At 40.1% G+C, this 21,302-nt stretch overlaps 1 protein-coding gene across 7 annotated transcripts in view; it reads left to right on the top strand.

Annotated features, from left to right (window-relative positions):
* PHF8 (PHD finger protein 8) overlaps positions 1–18,671 on the top strand; it is a 99,973-nt gene extending 81,302 nt beyond the window's left edge. For 6 of the 7 annotated variants that reach the window (XM_061137391.1, XM_061137390.1, XM_061137392.1 and 3 more), the window contains 3 exons: positions 10,875–10,984; positions 14,822–15,158; positions 16,068–18,671. In XM_061137391.1, coding sequence (XP_060993374.1) covers positions 10,875–10,984; positions 14,822–15,158; positions 16,068–16,156 — 536 coding nt within the window. In that variant the 3' untranslated portion in view covers positions 16,157–18,671. Of the gene's footprint in view, positions 1–10,874; positions 10,985–11,803; positions 11,949–14,821; positions 15,159–16,067 lie in introns of those variants that run through there. The other variant, XM_061137395.1, reaches the window with a different exon arrangement.
* The last annotated feature ends 2,631 nt before the right edge of the window (positions 18,672–21,302 follow it).

Raw genomic sequence — 21,302 nt, 5'->3', positions numbered from 1 at the left:
TAGACTGGCTAGGTGGGACATTTAATATAGGAGGACACTCATTTGATGAGTGTCTGCTGTATGCCAGGTACCATGTTAGGTACTGGAACAAAAATGATCAATAAAAAACAAAGTTCATGCACTCAGATCAGCAAAGCCAGAGGTAATGGAGCATGTTGCTTTTGATATTATATGGCTTGAGATGAAAGGAGGAAGACCTTGAACAGAGTTCAGCAAGCAGTCAAAGGCTCCTGAGAACATTCAGCTACCATCATCCAAGCCCTTTGGTAATAATATTGTTGTCAAAGGAGGGAAATTCTGCTGACTGTAGAGCTCTGCAAGGCTCAAGGCTCCTTAGATTGTTACCTGTACTGGCTGAGAGTCCACCTCTGAGGAAGGAAGGAAAAATGATTGTTGAGTTGAATATGGAATTTAGAGGGTAATAAAACAATTTTATTCATCTCACTGGTTGGGTGGTTTTTCCAGTGGATGGTATGTCAGTTAGCCAAACCACTCAAAATTTAGTGTCTTACAACAATAGTTGATTGTTTCTCATGATTCTGTACATTGGTTGAACTATTATTCTAGTTCTGGACCAGATTGCCTGGGGCTGGATGGTCTAAAAAGATCTCCCTCAGGTATCTGGGACCTAATTTGGGGTGGCTAGGGCCTTTCTCCATGGGGTCTTTCATCCACTAGGAGGATGTCAGCCGTAGCTTTTTCACATGGTAGGAGAAGGGTATCCAGGAGCAAGAGAGGATAAGCCCAATGTGCGAGCACTTTGCAAGCCTCTGCTGTGTTGTTTTCTATTGTCCTATTAGTCAAAGCAAGTTACATGGCCAAGCTTTGATTCCAAAAGTGGAGAAGTAGATTCTATTTCTTGGGTGTGGGAGCTGTAGTGTCTTCCTTTGCATGCAATGACATGTGAACAAATTGAGAGCCATTATTGCAACAGTCTGCCATAGAGGGTACTGGCATTGCCATAGAGGGTACTGGATATTATTTTATCCGTGTGGTTTTCTAGGAAATAAAGGGCTTTCTGTCCCCACCCAGCCTTATTTGACCTTTCTGGTAGTTGCTTAGGACTGGGGGAGTGGGCAGGCAGGACAGTCCTGAGAAGTGTTCTCTTAGTGAGTCAGTCAGCAAACGTTTCTTTTTTTCTTCCTTCAGGCCTCTTTTATGATTTTATTTTCTCCTATACTTTCTGGCTTTTAGCATAATAGAAAATTTGGAAAATACAGTAAATCAAGGAAAGGATAAAGAAGAAATCACCCATGATTCTGCTACCCAGAAACAGCTATATTTCCTTCTAGTCTTTTTTTATGCATCTTTCTTTTTAGTGTTGAAAGCACAGTCATATATCCTGTTTTAAAATTTGTTTGCCTTTTAGTCAAAATAATGTCTATATCTGGTAGCAAATAGTATAGAGGAGTTTAGGATGAAATACAATGGTCTGCCTCTGCTTTCCCTACTTCCAATCCCATGCTTGAGAGGCAACATTGTCATTTTCATTTTTCTGGTAGTTGAGTCCAAAACCCAAGATGATCGGGTTTATACTACCATTTCTTGATTTATTATCTTAACCTCTATTTCTCCTTCCATTGGCTTTTGTCAGTCTCTCTTGATTACCTACTGTCTAAGATGTGTACATTAATGCTGCTATTCTTTATTTCTTCCTACCACCTTCTATAAGCTGTACATTTTTGTTTATATTGTCACGATTGTTAACACTGTCTTGTAATTAATACTCCATGTTGACTAGAAGTTGACTGTAAAAGTTGAAAACAAGTAAATATATCTGGCCTTTTAAATATTACATTGTAAACATATCCCTATGCCATTATTTATAAATAGTATTTTAATGGCTACAAAATATTCTATTCCATGAATATACCTAATTTACCTAACCTCTCTAATATGGAACATTTAGCCAATTGCCAAATTTTTACAACTAGTGATAACATTTGGAGTGAACATTTTTCTATGTAAATGTGTCTCTATTTATATGCTTAGGATAGATTCCCATGAAACTCTTGAAGGGCCGAGTCAAAAGTCTCCCTCCCACCCCTGTTCCACAGCCTTCCAATTCCCCACCTGGAGTCAACTGCTGTTACCAGTTTCACGTGTATCCTTTTAGACTTGGTTTATGCATGTACAAGTAAATGCATGTATATATTTTCTTTCCCCCCTTAACTCAGTTGGAAGCATACTTTGTATACTGTTATGTGCCTTTACTTTTCTCATTTAACAATTACATGTTGAAGATTGTTTACACTCCCACAAGCAATACATGAGTCTGCCTGTTTCCCTACACTCTTGCCAATATAATTTGTTAATATGAATGTTTTAAAAGCTCTTGATATGTATTACCAAATTGTTTTCCAAAAAGGTTTTACTGGTTTACACTCCCACCAACCATGCTGCCATGTGTGAGAATATTTGATTATGAATCCTCATAGCTATTGAGGATATAGCTAAGAATAGTCTTTGTCTATGAGTAATAGGAACCTCTCAGGCATCCTTAGTGAATGCTTATCCCTCCAGTGGAAGGGACTTGAGTTGCAGTTAGGAAGAAGAGGAAGAACAAAAAGAGAAAGGAATAGGCCTGATGGGCATCCCTCCCCAAGGAGTTTTAAGTTCTACTTAAAAAGAAAAACTCCTTGGCTGAAATTGTGTCATGGCCAATGTTATCTGTTAAAAAGGCCGGGAAGTGTAGTTTTTAGTTAGATACCAATTAGCTAAGTTGTTCCACAAACTTATATTTTTTATTAGTAAGCAAGAAAGGGAGAATGATACTGGGTTGAAAACAAGCAGTCTTTATTTTTTTGACCTTTGGTGATTCACAAGCAAACAATAGCATTTCACCTATTTAATTTGAATTTTTTGATTAGACATTTCCTATATGTTTATATTAGCATTAGAATTTCTTCTTTTGTAAATTTTATGTCTGACTTTTTCTCATTTATTCATGTAGGTCTTCAAGATTTTTCAGAGGCCCTCTTTATATATAATAAGTAGTCAAATATATATAATTTATTTATACTTTTTCCTCATTCTCCATAAAAAATATGAATATTTCTATGTCAAAACGTGATCTTATCCATTGTTTCCCTTTTCAGAGAGCAGATAATTAATGCACACCACTGTATTTTTAATATAAATATGCATATATGCATGTATATTTCTCTAAAGAGAAAGCCAATAACTTTTATCACATTTTCAAAGTAGATTCTTAACTCAGAAAAGATTGAGGCAGTCTACTAAAGATTTTCTCATTAAAATCAAGAATAAGACAAATATACCCATCATCCCTGCTGTTATTTAGCACTGCTGTAGAAGTTCTAGACAGCATAATTAGGAATGAAGCAGGAATAAGAACTATAATTATTAGAAATTAAGAGACCAAATTATCATGATATGAGGCACCATACGGGTGGCAATCCTGATCATTGTATCTGTAGCAACTTGCAGAGTGCCTGGCACATGGGAGATAATAGGTATTTGACAAGTGAAAGAAATGATATGATTGTATAACTAGAAAAATGTAAGGGAATCAGCTGAAAAACAACTAAGACTAATATGAGAATTTAATAAATTGGGCAATCTCTGCATATAAGCCACATATCTAAGAATCAGGAATTGCCAATATCAGTAATAAGCATAATACACTGAGGGGGATAAAAGATCTTATTGACAATAACAATGATTATATAAAATACCCAAGAATAATCTTAAGAAGATATGTGTGAGACTTATGTGAAGAAACTTCAAAACATTACTGAGGAACATATAAGAAGACCTGAATAAATAGAGTTATAGCATGCATCTGATTATAAAGACTGATTTTTATAAAGGGTCATTTAATTAATATATATACTTAATACTATCCTAAATCAAAATCCTAATGGAATGTTGTGGGGAACTCATTCTAAGATTAATTTAAAAGAGTAAACAGATATGATGAAAAGAAATTAGCCTTTTAAGATTTAAATATACTGTATTTCTATAATAATCAAATTAAATGGTTACAAGTACAAGAATAGTGAATATTTTTTCCTTTGTGTTTGAAGAATTCTTGTTATGAAAAATTTCAAATATACACAAAATTAACGAGGCTGGTATCATGAATACTCATATACTTATTTGTTACTGAGATTTAACAACTAATGTTTTACTATATTTGCTTCATCCGTTTTTTTTAAACATTTATGGGAAATTTCAGACATCAGGACATTTCTGTTTCCTTGCTTACTTTATGTCTAATTGTTCTATCCATTAGAGAAAGTAGGGTATTGAAATCTCTAGCTATTGTTGAATTTTCTGTTTCTCCAGTTCACTCAGTTTTTGCCTCATGTATTTTGGCCTTCTGCTGTTAAGTGCATATGTGTTTATAGTTCTCATACCTTCTTGATCTACTGACCCTTTTATCATTAAAAAATGTCCTTTGTTTTTAGTAACAGTCTTTTTCTTAAGCAATTAAGTCTATTTTTCTGATATTAGTATAGTTTTGAATCTGAAATGTGTTTCTTGGAGACAGCATATATTAAGATTATGGTTTTTTATCCATTCTGCCAATCTGTGCCTTTTAATTGGGGAATTTAGTTCATTTGTACTCAGTGTAATAACTGACAAAGTAGGGTTCACATTGTCCATTTCTCTGTTTTCTCTGTTTTATTTCTGTTTTGTTCCCCATTTCTTCATTTCTGCCTTCTTTTGTGCTTAAAAGCTACTTTCTATTGTCCATTTTAATTTTTTCTTTTCTATATATATATTTGAGTTATTTTTTTAGTGATCTAGGGATTAACATTAATATCTTAATTTATACAGTTTGAATTCAGATTAACACCAACTTAATTTCAATGGTATATGAAATCTTTGCTCCTGTATATTAATAGTTCCATTCCTTTTAAACTTTATGTTATTACTGTCACAAGTTAAATATAACATTTTTATAAATTGTGTGCCCATGAGCATAGGGTTATAATTATTGCTTTATGCAACAGTCTTTAATTAGGAGGAAAAAATGAGATACAACAAAAATATGTTTATACTTCCTTTTATATATATATTTATATATATATATATTTATATATATATAGTTACCTTTACTAGTGCATTTTATTCATATGGATTTGACTTACTGTATAGTGTCCTTTCATTTTAAGCTGAAGAGCTCTCTCTAGTATTTCTTATAGGGCAGGCCTACTAGCAGTGAACTCTCTGGAATATTTTTGCCATTTTTAAAGAGTGATCATTTATTATTATTATTGGCCACACCGTGTGGCATGCAGAACTTCCTCAACCAGGGATTGAACTTGCACCCCCTACTTTGTAAGTGTGGAGTCTTTAACCACTGGGTCACCAGAGAAGTCCTATATTTGTTTATTTGGGAATATTCTGATTTCTCCTTTTTTGAAGGATAATTCTGCTGAATTTAGATTTCTTGGTTGAAAGTGATTTTCTTTGAGCACTTTCATTATGTGATCCTACTGCTTTTTATCTAATTCCATGGCTTCTGATGATCAGTAAACTGTAAGTCTTTTATGAGTCACTTCTCTTGCTGATTTCAAGATCCTCTGTCTTTGGTTATGATATATAAACTCTTTGAGTTTATCTGTCATGAAGTTTGTTGAACTTCTTGGATATGTAGGTTAGTTTTTTTAATCAAATTTGGGAACGTTTCAGCCATTATTTCTTCAAATAGTCTTTTCACTCCCTTTTTTTCTCTCCTTTGAGGCTCCCATATGTGTATGTTGATAAATTTGATCACATCCCAGAGATCCCTTTGGCTCTGCTCATTTTCCTCATTCTTTTTTCTTTCTGCTTATTAGACTGGGTAATCTCAAATAGCCTCTCTTTAAGATCACTGAATCTTCCTTCTGCCTACTCAAATCTGTTGTTGAAACCTTCTAGTGAAATTTTCATTTCAGTTACTTTTCAACTCTAAAATATCCATTTGCTTCCTGTTTATGGTTTGTCCCTTTATTGGTATTCTTTATTTAGTGAAATATCATCCTCATATTCTCCTTTAGTTCTTTAGACATGATTTCCTTTACCTCTTTTAACATGTTTGCAATAGGTGGTATAAAGTCCTTGTCTAGTAGGTCCAACTTTGTTTAGAAAGTCATGGAGAGTTTTTTTTTCTTGGTTACTTTTTCCCTGTGTGTTGCTACCCTTTCTTGTTTCTTTGCATATCTTCTAAATATTTTTGAAAACTAATTGTTTAAGTTAATGTGGCAACAACTCTGGAAATCAGATACTCCCCACTTCAATCCCCAGGATTTGTTTTGTTGCTACTTGTTATTTATTCATGGAATTTATTCAGAAAAATCACTGAAGTAGAAGTTTCTACTCAGTTAGCTTAGTGGTCAGCTGATAATTGGATGGTGATTTCCTTAAATGCCTGGAACCAATAAGTCTTCCAGGACTTGACAAGGGGCTCTGTGTGCATGTTGGGACATACCTTCAGCACTCAGGCAGACAAGTTACAACTCTGCCTTAGCCTTCACTTCCTGCTTTGCACAGCCTCAAAGTCAGCCTTTCCAGATTATGCTCACAGCCCCTCTGCACGCAGAAGTAAGATTTTGGAAGCCCTTAACTGCCATTTTTGCTGATGTCATTCCATCATGACCTACTAAATATCAATGATTCAGTATTCATCTCTATGCAAATGACTTTTTCTTCTATAATCATAGTACTGTTATTTGACACCTGAGTAAAGTAACATTTATTTCCTAATATCATTTAATACCAAATGCTTATTCAAATTTCCCCCAATTATATAAAAAATATCTTATATAATTTGCTTATTTAAGCCAGAATCTATTCAAGAACTATACATTTCATTTCCACTTAATCTTATTCATTATTTAAAATTTTATGAGAATTTTCAAGTGTGTAAATGTAAGAGAGAACATAAACACCCATATTCTCAATACTTTGATCCTACAGTTGTAATATTTTGCTATATTTGCTTCATTATCTGTATCTATCTGTCTATAGTTTTTGCTGAGCCACTTTAATGTGCAGCCACTGTAACATAGTATCTTACCCCTTAGTACTTCAGTATCTCATAAGAATAAGAACACCCTCCTATATAACCACACTACCTTTGTTATACTTAACAGTTAATAATTCTCTAAGATCTTTTAATAACCCAGTCCATGATCAGATTTCCTCAACTATCCCTACAAAATGTCTTTTATAGTTTCCCCCCCAAAATCCGGGTCTGGTCAGGAGGTTAATTTTTTTTTCAGATTAAAATAACTTGCTCATGTGTTAACAGGTCAGGATTTTGGAAACGACACAAGGGGGACAGCTTGTGTCTATTCCTTGATGTCTGGGATCTCAGCTGGAATAATTTGAAGACTGGATGATCAAGAGTTTGGATCATCTGAAGTTTCATTAACTCATGTCTGGTGCCTGGGCTGGGAAGACTCAAAGGCTAGAAGTACCAAGCAGAGTGCCATTATGTGACCTCTGCATGTGATGGTTAATAGCTTCCTTACTGCCTGATGGCCTCAAGGCAGTCAGACTTGTTATGTGACTGCTTAGGGCTCTTAAGTGTGAGTGTTCCAAGAAGCAACATAGAAACTAAGGTTGCTTTTTCTGACATAGTCTCAGAAGTCATGCAGTGTCACTTCTGTCACATTCTATAGGCTACAAATCAGTCTTCTCAGGTTCAATGTGAGGAAACATAGACCCCCCCCCCCCACCTATTAATAGGAAAAGTGTCAAAGAATTTGGGATCTTGTTTTAAAACCACCACACATACAAAGTTATGTTGTTGTTTAGTTGCTAAACTGTGTCCTGCCCTTTTGTAACACCATGGACCCCTCTAGGCGCCTCTGTCAGTGGAATTTCCCAGGCAAGAATATTGGAGTGGGTTGCCATTTCCTTCAGGGGATCTTCCTGACCCGAGAATCGAACCTGCATATCCTACATTGCAGACGGATTCTTTACCACTAAGCCACTAGGGAATCTCTACAAAACTATAGAGAACACTATAAAATACACCCCAGGAATCCATGACTGAAAATTGTGCAGTAACATTTTTGCTAGGTTGGCTCCAGATCATTTTTAAAACAAATCAAACATCACCTTTAAAGAAAGGACTTCACCCTCCTGAATTGCCTGTTCTAGAATTGGCATACTGCTTATACAGAAAGTCTCCTTTATAGTAATAACAATAGGTAACCAACCAAGGAATCTTTAAATATAGATCCAATAGTACCACCACTTCTTTTTTTCTATGACATTTTTTCCATTAATTAAAAAAAGTGAAATTCCATACACCCACCACTGAGAATCAAGTTATAAAAATTTTGCCATATTTGACTCATCTATAACTTTCTTTTTTTAAAACTGTCTAAAGCAAATCCCAGATAGTGTCACTCCCTCCCTCTCCACCACATACTTCAGTATGCATCTCTAAAGTATACATTTTCTCACATAACCACTGTCCTGTCATCATATATAACAATATAATAATTTGATAATTTGCCTCAATGTTACCTAATACTAACTCTGTAATCAAATTTCCTTAACTGTGTAACAAAAAAGCACTTTCATAGTGGATTTGTTTAAATCAGGATCTGAACAGGGTCCATATGTCATTTGGCTCTCTTGTTTTTTGAATCTCTCTTAATTGAGAGAAAGCCCTTCCTTTCTTGTTTGATGCTGTTGAATTTCAGTTACAAAAACTAGTGTAATTGTCCTGTAGCACATCCCACCTTCTAGATTTGTTTGCTTCCTTGTGACATTGTATTTTTAAAGAAACCAAGCCAGTTATCTTGTAGGATGATTGTTTGCCCTCAGTGTCATTTAATTTTTTAAAAATCTGTTGTTTCCTGAAAACTGGAAGTAATATGAACTGCTTACTTGATGTCAGGTCTTTGGCAAAACTACTTCCCGGGTGATGCTGTAAATTTCCTATTGCATTATGTTAGGAGGTGCATGAAGTTTGCCATCTTGCTGTTAGTGACAGTAAGAGGTGAACTCCTGATCTCACCATTATAAAATTCTTTTTTTTTCTCTTGAGACTAGCAAGTAATCCGTAAAATAATACTTTGGTACTATCTGAATATCCAGTTCCCTAAAATCAGTTAATTCACTAGGGCTTGCAAACCTTTGGTTTTCTTCCTTTTTAAAAAAATATTTTTAATTGGGGGAAATTGCTTTACAATGTGTGTTTGTTTCCACCATACAATAACACAAATCAGCCATAATTATACATATATGCCCTCCCTCATGAGCCTCCCTCCCTTCCCTCTATCCCACCCCTTTAGGTCATCATCACAGAACACCAGGTTGAGCTCCCTGTGTTATGTAGCAACTTCTCAGTAGCTATCTGTTTTACACATTAGGTAGTGTATATAATGTCAACACTACTTTCTCCATTCACCCCCCTCTCTCCTTCCCCCACTGTATCCACAAGTCCATTCTCTATATCTGAGTCTCCATTCTTCCCCTGCAAATAGTTGCCTCAGTACCATTTTTCTAGATTCCATATATTTGTGTTAATATGTGATATTTATTTTTTTCTTTCTGACTTACTTACTTCAATCTGTATAATAGGCTCTAGGTTCATCCACCTCACGGGAACTGACTAAAATTCATTCTTTTTTATGGCTGAGCAATATTCCATTATATACATATGTGCCACGGTTTCTTTATCCATTCATTTGTTGACGGACATCTGGGTTGCTTTCATGTCCTAGCTATTGTAAATAGTGCTGCTATGAACATTGAGGTCATGTGTCTTTTTCAGTTATGGTTTTCTCAGGGTATATGCCCAGTAGTGGAATTGCTGGGTCATATGGTAGTTCTATTCCTAGTTTTTTTAAGGTATCTACATACTGTTCTCCATAGTGGCTGTATCAATTTACATTCCCACCTACAGTGCAAAAGGGTTCCTTTTTCTCCACATCCTCTCCAGCATCTATTGTTTGTAGATTTTTTGATCATAGCTGTTCTGACTGGTATGAGACGATACTTCATTGTAGTTTTGCTTTGCCTTTCTCTAATAATTAGTGATGTTGAACATCTTTTCATGTGTTTACTGGCCATCTGTATGTGTTTGCAGAAATGTCAAACCTCTGATTTTCCAATTTCATTATTCCTTCTACATTTATTAGCTCCCATCTTCTGTAAAGAGCTTTCCCTCATCATCTGGGGCTGTTTGGTTATCCTGAAATACAATTCCTATATAAAATGTAGGATGAATAACTATTTTTTCATTCAAGATTGTTAAGACAGTATAAAAAAGGTTTTACAAAAAGATGATCTTCAGGAATTCATAGCCTGGTTATTAGACAAAATAGCACACATTAGCATTAGGGAATGAGACTGGATGGTATGTGTTATGTATTAAGTGACTTGTACATAAGTTCAAAGGAGGGAGGGGTCAGTGTGAGCCAAAGAAGCCCTAGATGTTTTGCATAGAAGATTGATTTTGGCTTGCCTTTGAATAATGGGCAGGTTTTAAAGAGGTGGACAAAAGGGAAGTGGGTACTCCAGGCAGTGTGGATGTTGGGGATGAGGGCACAGGGGGAGAGGATGAGCTGTATATGTTCTGGAGGTATATATAATAAGGAAACCATTCTCTCTGTAGAAGCTGAGGATATAGGAGTGGAAATAAGGTTGGGGAGGTAGGTAGGGAGTAGAACATGGACAACTTTACATGCCAGTTCAGGGATATTAACTTTTATCTTTTAATCAGTGTGTGTTTTGTGTACCTTGGGCATTTGTAAATTAGCCTTTTACCCACTGGGAAGCAAAATCTGGCTTTGTAAAAAGCTAGATGGAGGAAAACTAAGGAGACACCTTTTGGGAGCTCAGGGGTCATGAATATGATTGGCATTCAGATAAATGTCTTCATCCTGTTCTCTCTGCAGCCCGTGTAACCCCAACTTTACCAAAGCAGGACCGTCCTGTGCGTGAGGGGACCCGGGTAGCTTCCATTGAGACAGGCTTGGCTGCAGCAGCTGCAAAGTTGGCCCAGCAGGTAGGTGCTAACACTTAGGCAATGGCTCTGCCACTGATCATAGTTTGATTTAGAGTCTCAAAACTCAGACCTTCAGGCTGATAGGATCCCACTGTTCTCATTGGGAAGTGGGTAACTTGTGACCTTTATCCATGGCAGTATTCCAGCTCTCTCCTATATCCTACATATCCCAAGTGACAAAGCTACTTCCACAGGTCACACAGTTGACATGATTTAGGGTGAAAGAAAATAAGGGGCCAGAGAAAAGTGCTTGCATATATCACTTGGGTGTGTAAAAACCTCTCATATGGGAAGGACCAGGTGTCCTTGGGTGAGAACATTTGGCTTCAGTGAAGCTCTGAGGAGGTGACTCAGTTGAGTGCACTCAATTTCTCAGTCTCCCATTAGTATGGGAATTTTTTTTTTTTTCAGAAAGAGGCTTTTCTTATCCTCTATACCAGATCCTACTGCCTTGATCTTCACCCTCTGCTTCCCAAGAAAGCTTCACCCACCAAGTTTTGCCCTAGAACCAAGTTGACTTCCTAGCATGTTATAGTTTTCAAAGTTCTTAAATGTGCTCCACCCACCAAGTTTTGCCCTAGAACCAAGTTGACTTCCTAGCATGTTATAGTTTTCAAAGTTCTTAAATGTGCTCCACCTGGGAGCAGTTGGAGGTGAGTCTTATGGTTCTCTCCTTATCAACATCCCCTTATATCCCACATCCTATAGCTTAGAGCATTTATTTACCATCAGCTTTATGTTAGGTGTTTCCATGTGCAGTGTTTCATGTAATCTGTCCAATAGCCCTGTTCAATAGGCGATATTTTCATCATTTTACAGGTGAAGAAAATGAGGCTCTCTTTAAGTGACTAGTCCAGGATAATACAGCCAGTAAATGGAGGAGACAAGATTCAAACTCATATCCTCTAACTTCAAATTTCATGTTACTTGCTGTTTAAATAAAATGAAATAATTAAATGTCTATATGATTCAGTAGTTACATCCTATTTAAATTAACTTTTATAAAAAAATAAAAATAAATAAATTAACTTTTAATAGAATGTTGGTTTTAATATGATGTTCTGTGAAGTTCTAGAGTTACTTAGAAATGTCTTGGAGACTTTTGATGGGAGCCAGCAGAAACCAACCAGGCCAAGTGGCCATTCTTTGTCCAGAACTTCTCTCTGTTATGTGTACCATGTAAGATGTAATCTGAAAAAAAAAGAGAGAGATTTGACTGCTTTAAATAAACAAATTAATTAAAGTTGTCCCTTCTGAGGAGTTCACGTCTGGTTGAGTTCATCAGGGATGACCTCAAAGAAGAAGTTTTGAATTTGGGAAGGGTTTTGCAAGCTAAACTTTTGGAGGGGATAGGGAGGCATTCCAGGATAAGGGAATTCCTTGGTACAGCACACAAGGCCTTCTTGATTTGCTCTCTGGTTACCTCTCCTCCCTGACCTTGTGTCAGCCCTTCATGTATGCCATTTATACCAGTCATACTGTTGCATTACGGTGTTTATATTCATTCTGTGTATCAGATTGTCTCAGGCCTCTGTGCCTTTGCACAAACTGTTCCCTCTGCACATTGGGAATCATGCCTTCTTAGATGCCTTTACCTAACATCCCTTCACACCATCCACCACCTGTTTATTTCAGTGGCCTTCTGTGCTTCCATAGCATTCTCTCATGATACTTATAGTGTGTACTTTTCTGTGTTTCTTATTAAACTGTAAGGGCCTCAAGGGTGGGGACATGTCTAATTTAACTTGGTATCCCTACTGTGTTAAGCATGTGTTTAGTCATTGTTGATTGAATGAATGAATGGATGGATGAACAGATTTTTCTGGATTATAGACTTCTTGTTGGGGAATGGAGTAAGATAGAGTTTAAAAAATGCATTCTGGAGCCAGCTGCCTGAGTTCAAATCTTCACCCTTTCACTTAAGCAAGTAACTTAATTTCTCTGTGCCTCAGTTTCCTTGTAGGCTCTATTTGAGGATTAGCTGAGGTAATATGTGTAAAAGCTCTGAGAACAGCACTTGCCACAGAGTAAATACTATAGCCACATTAACTTTTCATCATTATCATTACAGGTTAGCTAGGTATAAGTGGCCAGACTGTGGAAGACCATGAATGTCAGGCCAGGGAGTTTGTATTTGGGTGGGGACTTGCTAATGGCCTTTTGAACAAGGGAATTGATAAGGTGAAAGTGGCCCTGTCATAAGATAGATTAGTCTTCTGTGGGGGAATCTGGATGAAATATATGAGAAGGAGATTAGCAACAAAGGTAGAAAAATTTAAGTGACCTAGGTGTGAAGAGATAATTTCTGGATTTCAGATGAGAGAAATGGGGTCAGAAACAGGGTTCTTGGTATTGATGGTGTAGCAAGCACTTTGGCTGAGAAAAGAGACTCTGAAGACAGATGGTTCCCAATTTGGGATTATGTGACACAACTCTTTATTCATCCCTCCCATTTTTGTTCCTATATGTGTGTATGTTAGTCGCTCAGTCATGTCTGACTCTTCACGACCCCATGGGCTATAGCCCACCAGGCTCCTCTGTCTATGGAATTCTCTAGGCAAGAGAACTGGAAAATGACAATCTTTCTGTGCCAGTTTCTTCTTTCTTATTTCTTATGTTTCATATGAGTATTAAATGAGTTAAATTATAGAACAGTGCTTGGCATGTATTACTAATATTATTATTCTTGTCCCCTAGAAATTCCTATGGTAGCCATAGCCTGTCAGATCTTCCAAAGGCAGGAATAGGCCTCTGTTGCCAAGAGAAGGCAAAGAAATGTAATCACTAAGTTGGTCTGTGTGGCTGTGTAGCATTTCAGAAGGTGAAGTCATTCACATGCTCCCAGCACCACTTTTCCAGGTTCTCAGGTGTCCGGGTACTCATTATAAAGGTACTCACTACACAGTGGATAGTATATCCATAGAGGGATGGATGGGTGAAACCCAATATATTGCAAGAAGTGACACAACTCCTTATTCATCCCTTCCATCCAAAATTGAGATTTTAAGATCTAGTAACCTGAAGGACTGTCCTTTATTAAAAGAAAAAGACCAGAAAGAAGATGTATGAGATGAAGATAAAATAATAAGTTTACCACTTACTGAGTACCTATTATTTGCTGTGTTTTTATATTATTTGATGTTGCCAACAACCCTGGAAAACAGCTATTGTTTTGCTCATTTTACAGATGAGGCAATTGAATTTCAGAAAGGTTAGTAACTTGACCAAGGTCATCCAAATTAGGGAGCACAAGCATAGATTTAAACCCAAATTTAGTTCATTCTAAAGCTGCTGCTCTTTCACTTGCAGATGTCCCATTTTGAGAAGTGTGCAGGGTGGGTATTTTAATATACCTAGTTGAAACCTGAACCCAACAACTCTTCAGCTGTGTGGCTTTGGGCTCAAGTTACTTAATATCCCTGTACCTCAGTTTTCTCAGTGTAAACTGAGAGATTTTCCTTCTCAGGGATGTTCTAAGGATTATATGAGGTCAAACATTCAAAGTGCCTCAGCTGCTAGCATAAATTTAGCTATTATTATTAGGCATGTCCTTGGTCCACCTCATAAATGGCAATGCTAGGACCAAAACCCAAGTTTCTGAACTCATTTATCCTTCTGTTGCCACTGTACTAATTAGTAGCAGTGATGACTGAAGAATGGATGGTACTAAAGGACCTGTGGTATTGGAAGGCCTGTGTGTTGTATGTACATACATCCAAGCTAAGCAGGGTAGTTGGGGGGGAACCATACTGACCACCATTTAGTTGCCTTTCTGGGGAATTTTCTTCTCTTTTATTTATTCCTAAATTCTCCCCTCTTACTTGGCTTGTGTTTTAGGAGCTACAGAAGGCCCAAAAGAAGAAATACATCAAGAAGAAGCCTTTGTTGAAGGAGGTAGAACAGCCTCGCCCTCAAGAGCCCAATCTCAGCATGGCAGTACCAGCCCCAACTCTGGCTGCTACACCCCAGCTTCTCACCTCCTCATCGCCCCTGCCTCCTCCTGAGCCTAAACAAGAAGCGCTCTCAGGAAGTCTTGCTGACCATGAGTATACTGCTCGTCCCAATGCCTTTGGCATGGCCCAAGCAAACCGCAGTACCACACCCATGGCCCCAGGTGTCTTCCTGACCCAGCGGCGCCCTTCAGTTGGCTCCCAGAGCAATCAAGCAGGACAAGGTATGACTGCCACATGGTTGTAGAACTGAGAAAGATCTTAGGATCACTGGCTTCAAACCCTAAGCCCTCTGGTAAATTAAAACACCCAGGAAGGACACTGATGGGCAACCTAAGATGCTTGGTTTGACCTCATAGTTCGTGAAGAGACATTGGTGTTAAGCAGAGATTAACTCAGATGTGAGTTTGGAAAGATCTTTCTGGTGGGCCAAAGTGGAGGGTGAGCTGAAGATGGGAAGTCTAGGAAGGAGATGCATACACAAGCCCAAGCTGTAGTGAAGAGAGGTTAGGGCTCTGGCAGAGGGAATGAAGGAGGGGATAAATTGATCAAATTTGGAAGAGTTCATGTGGGACGTAGGAGGTAGTTTGACGTGGGGAAAAAGGATGGGGAGGGTTCAAGCCCTCCTTTTCCTCACTTTGGCTCTGAGAGTACACAGCTCAAGGGTGATGAGATTGGTGTGGCATTGGGGTGAAGAGGATAAGGGTTTCTCATGAAGCAAGGCCCGGGGGGTGGAAGCTTCAAGGACACTGAGCTATAATCACTAACCAGGCACTTGTTCAATCCTGATGGGCAGGATAAGAGGATGGGGAGGCACAATCACCTCCTTGCAGAATTTAGGAAGGAAAATGATTGGGACTAAAGAAATCAGTGGGGAAAAAGAATCAGACAGAGTAACCAGAAAGTCTGTAGCCACTGCAGGAGGTCATAGAAGGAAGAGCCAAAGCATGTGGTGTTGGATGGAAGTAATTAAGGAGGGCTTCTTGGCCCAAGATGGTCCTGGAGACAGGCATAAGGATTGGGAGTCTCTGTAGGCAGAGGAACAGGATGGGGATGGCTCAAGGACAGTTGGTGCTGGAGCTGCTGCCATCACCCTTACCATAGCCTTTGCTTACTTCTCCTTTCCCCCACAGGAAAGCGTCCCAAAAAGGGCCTGGCTACAGCAAAGCAGAGACTCGGCCGTATCCTGAAAATCCACAGAAATGGCAAACTGCTTCTGTGAGCCCCTTTGTGTTCTGCCCCTCACCCCTTCATCCCCATTGCCTTCTCCATTGTCAACTCTCGGGGCACTCCTGGATCCTACCTGCCCCGGACAAGGTGCTGAGGCGCATTGTCCTGCTTTCTTGGAACTGACCAAAGGCACGGACTCTTCCACGGGCCACTTCACCTATTCCCACAACTCCCTTCCCCACTTCCACTAGAGCATCCTGCCTTTCTTTTCCATATCTCTGAGTAGCAGGTAAATGAGAGAGTTTTCCAGCTGACTAGAGCCCTCTTTTTTGCTACTCCAATCCATTTCCCTTTCACCAGCCTTGTCTGCCCTTTACTCTCATCCCTACTTAAAGCTGGAAGGCAGAGTGAGAAGAAGCATGAGGAGAGCCTGGGCTCCTTGGTGTTTCCCTGGTCATGAAGTGGGAGGCCTAGCACTCAACACTTTCTGCAGTTCTAGCCCTGTCTCCAGAAGCCTACCCATCTCTGCCCATTCTCCTTCCTCCCCTCAGCCCAGTGGATGTGTCTCACTCAAGACTCATTCCTGGGAGAAGGCTCTGGCTTCAGCCCCCTCTTGCCAAATGCTTTATGGAAATAAAGAGGAGGGCCCAGAATCGTCTTACTGCCCCATTTCCAGGGTGGCCTAGAAAGCCCATGGGCTGACTTCATTCATCTTTGGAAAGAAGAAAGATTCCTGTCACTTCTCACGGTGAGGACAGGACCAACACCCAAGACTTTGGTTGAGACTTTGTAGCCTGTTGGAGGAAGCTACTTTTGGGTGACTATAGACAAAGCCACCTCTCCCAGGGTGAGCGCTAGGGATTTGCCTTGAGTTTGAGGTACTGCAGAACATTATCCACATAGCTTTGGCTGGGCACCAGAAGGCAAAAACCATCTCCCAGAAGCTTGAAAGCATCTGCCACTGAAGCAGATAGCCCTTGCTCAATAGCCTGATCCCTTCACCTATACCACGGAGCACAGCCTGACCTTCTGGAGAGGATGTGGCAGGACAGTTCATCTCGGGTTCTCCATCAGGAGCCTCCCTGCTTCTCTCCTCACCTTGAGGTCTTGGTCTGAAGAAGGCTACAGGACTCACACTTTCACTCTTGGGGCTCTATACGCCCAGATGTCAGGTAGATGCTCAAGCAGAGTGCTGACACGTCACTCAGAACCCCGAGTACAGGAGTGGTGATGCCCCTCTGTAAAGGAGCAGATCATGATCCTCCCACCCTCTCTTCCCTTTGTGAATGTTTCTATTGTCCAGACAGAGCCCACCCCCTTCCTGGCCCTCCCCCAGCTCTCTCCACCTCCACCTGTCTTCCCTCCCTGGTGACCTGGACTGGATGGAGAATGTCTCCCTCTCTCCATTTTTGGCACTACCCAAGTGGAGTGCTTCCTTGTCCTCTACCCCCCACCCCACTTTAATGTCACCTCAGTTTTCCCAGTGCTTCTGGGGAACCTAACAGCTACCATGCAGGCTGCAGGGAATATGTGAGGCTTCCTTAGTTATCTTCATGTCACCATTTTGTCTTTCTTTTCTCCACAGCCCCACATCTACTCTCCTTCATTGGAATCAGGGGTCCCTTAGCCCCATTTGCCTTTTCTGTCTTTTGGGACCCCGGGGCCAAGCAGTCCTCCATCTAGTTACACCAAAGGCAGAAAAGCCTGGCTACCTCCCCCCTAGCACGTGGGGTTACCACTCCCCTCCCCTCTGTTTCTGCCCAGCTTTGCTTTTCTTGGGGATTTCAGAGCAACAGAGGGTAGTGACGGGAGGGAGGGAGGGCAGCCTGTGTCCCTGTGTAGGCAACTGCCTGACTAGGCCCTGACTGCTGTAACCAAGACCAGGACCCCAGCCCTTCTGCCCATTAACAACTTCCTCCCCTTGCTCTTTCAAAGGCAGCTAATTACTAGCATATTCCCCCTGGTTCCAGGCCTCTTTCCCCTCTGTTTATTTGTTAAAAGTTTCTGTGGAGCTGAAACCCAACCTCAGTTTGACTGGGTTTCTGTTTAATTTAGTTGGGCTCTCAGAGCCTGCTGTTTGTTGTTTTGTGTTTTAAATGAAAAGCAAGTTTACCCTCAGATTTATGCTTTTCCAAAGAGGCTAGTGTATTTTTTTTTAATGTTTCAGGTTCTAAGTGAGTTGGGAAGGGATTGGGAGTGGCCATAACCAAGGTTTAGAACATGGTGAGAGAGTTACCTCTGGTCTCTAATCCCCAGCACAGAGCTGGGGGTTGGAAAGGGGACAGGGAGAGAGGATTTCTATTTACCTTTAATATATTTTTACAGAAAAGCAATTTAAAAACAAACCCACCGCTTCTGTACATGTCTAAATATATTTTTAGAAGTGGGTAGGATTGTGAATTTCTGATGCAGGGCCTTTTTATAAACAGGTTAGAATAGCATCATACAGACTTCTCTGTTGTTTTTTTTTTTCCCCTGTTTTTTTCTTATGTTGTGTTACTAATGTAATTTATATTTTTTTTTGATCCTTCTTTTCCTATAGAGATAAAAGTGATTTATCTTGGCAATTGCTTTGCTCGGAATTCTTTTTTTTTTTTTTGGTGGTGGTGGTGGTGGTGGGAGTGGTGGGGTGTTGGGGTCCAGGAGTATTACCTTCTGTTTACATTCCCTCTGTTGCTTCCATCAACTCAGCTCTTCCCTCGTGCCCAGCCTTATACCTGAGGTAGGGATGGGATAGGATCCCTGCCCTCACAGGAGACACAGTTCATACACCAAAAACAGATAATCGAAAGTACAGTGAGCAGAAAAGTGTGTAACAATTCAAAGGGGCCTGACAAGTTTGTTGGGAAGGCTTTCCATAGCTTCCATGGGCTATTTTTACTGGCTATACCTGTATCCTCTTTCTGTGAATGTGGAGTTGTGGGGTTTTTATTTTTTATTCCCCTTCTTTCTCTCTGACATGCTTCTCCAGACTGCACTTGATTACTGTGTTTAGGGCCACTGCAAATGATATAATTATTAGAGCTAGCATATCATGCTTATTTCCTTGTGCCAGACGTTGCTCTTAGCATTCTATTTATATTCATTTCATCGTCTCAAATAGCTTCATCCTACTGATGAAGGAATAGGCAAAAGAAACTTCTGGCATCACACATCTTACAAAGTGGAGCCAACCTGGTTCCACACTCTGTGTTCTTATCCTGTCACTCTGTTCTAGCACCTGTCACTGATAACTGCTACCATTTAAGTGCCTTTTCTGTGCCAAGGGTTGGGCTAGGGATTTTACCTGGGATATGTCATTTAATCCTCACTGACAACCCCAGGAGATAGTTATTAGCCCTATTTTACAGTGAAGGTGACTGAAGCTTGCCAGTGGCCTTCCATAGCAGGATCTGCCTGACTTGAAAATCCTCTCATCATGTTAGAAGATCTTTAGCAGCTCAGTGACCCAGTAAATGTTTATTGAGCACGATGTAGCACTGAGAGTATGTCCTGAGGAGAGCCTCAGGGGTGATGTTGGAAGCCTCAGTTCCAAATTTACCACCACCTGGACTCTCTCTCAGAGAAGGCCATGGCACCACACTCCAGTACTCTTGCCTGGAGAATCCCATGGATGGAGGAGTCTGGTAGGCTGCGGTCCATGGGGTTGCTGAGAGTTGGACACGACTGAGCGACTTCACTTTCACTTTTCACTTTCATGCATTGGAGAAGGAAATGGCAACCCACTCCAGTGTTCTTGCCTGGAAAATCCCAGGGACGAGGAGCCTGGTGGGCTGCCGTCTATGGGGTCACACAGAGTTGGACGTGACTGAAGTGACTTAGCAGCAGCAGGACTCTCTCTGTGACCAAAGGCAGGCTGCTTACTGTCTGAGGGTCACTGTAAAAGAAGTTTGAACCCAATCAGGATTTCTTTATTTTGGAGATTTTGCTTCTGTGTCGCTGGGGTACGGCTGGCTGGGTTTAGCACCTACTGGTTAAATGACTTCCCCCCAGCTCTCCCAATATGAATCTTGACATTGGGCAGGATTTAGATAGAGAAGATTCTTGTCTGGAGTATGGGGAACTGTGTCTCCTGGTAGAAAGGCAACAGGAAAGAGGAGGGATTTTAGAGCCCTTGCAGGAATGGTGGGCTGGGTTCTTTTTGTCACCGAATCCCACCCCACCCTTTCCAGTAAGGGGACAGAGCATTGTCACCAGCCTCAGAATAGCAGATAGGAGTCTTGGTCACCTTACTCCTCGTAGGATAGGAGGTACCAACAGATAAGAGGCTTCTGTCTGAAAAATGGAAAGCAAACAAGAGCACCCAACTTCAGTCTTCTCTCCAATGTGAAGTGGAAAAGTGCACAGAACTTGTCACTAAGAGCCTGCCTTCTCAATGACTAACCAAGTAATTTGGGGGATATCGCTTGTCTTGATACCAGTTTCTACATTTGTCAGATGGAATTATCTCAGCTATGAAGCCCTCTGATGCATTGTCACTCCTAAACTTCCTGGATGTTGTGATGCCCAAACTGAATCTCTAGTCCTGACCTGTCCTTACTACACACCACACACACTTCTGCTTGCCTGTGTTGTATTTCCTGCCTCAAGTACACAGGCTCCTCACGTTCCATCAAGACCTTGTTCATACCAAGTTGACTGAAATGGCATTTGCTCTCCAGTAAACTGAGTGGAGGAGAAGAGCACCATATGGTACAATGTGGTGATAGAAATGAGCACAGGATGCCAGTCAGGGAAGCTGGGAGTTCAGACAAGGCTTCCTGTCTGGGGGTGGAGTGGGGGAGAAGGGGGCAGGGGGAGGGTGGGTGGGATGTTTGAAGCTGAAGGATGAAAATTAATTAGCCAGTCAGGCAGAGAACAGTGGGAAGAATATTCCAAACTAAGGCAATAGCATGAATAAAAAACAGGAGTGGAGGCAAAAAAAAAAAAGAAAAAACAACCCACATGCATATAGAGGACAGGCAATTTAGTATAACTGTAGCTGTGACTTTCATCTAGGGGAACATACAGAGTCTCCAAGAGGGAATTTGTAGTTTGAGAAGTCATGATAAAAATTGATTAGTCTTTTGGCACAATATTTATTTTAAAACCTCAGATAATGGATATTTAATTTGATGTTTGGCAAAGACTTAACTGTATCCTGTGAATGACAGAGAACCATTAAAGGGTTTTAAGCAGAAAATGGCATGATCCAACTC

Source organism: Dama dama, chromosome X (genome assembly GCF_033118175.1).
Source record: "Dama dama isolate Ldn47 chromosome X, ASM3311817v1, whole genome shotgun sequence".
Classification (NCBI taxonomy): Eukaryota; Metazoa; Chordata; class Mammalia; order Artiodactyla; family Cervidae; genus Dama; species Dama dama.
This window is presented reverse-complemented; position numbering and strand designations above follow the sequence as displayed.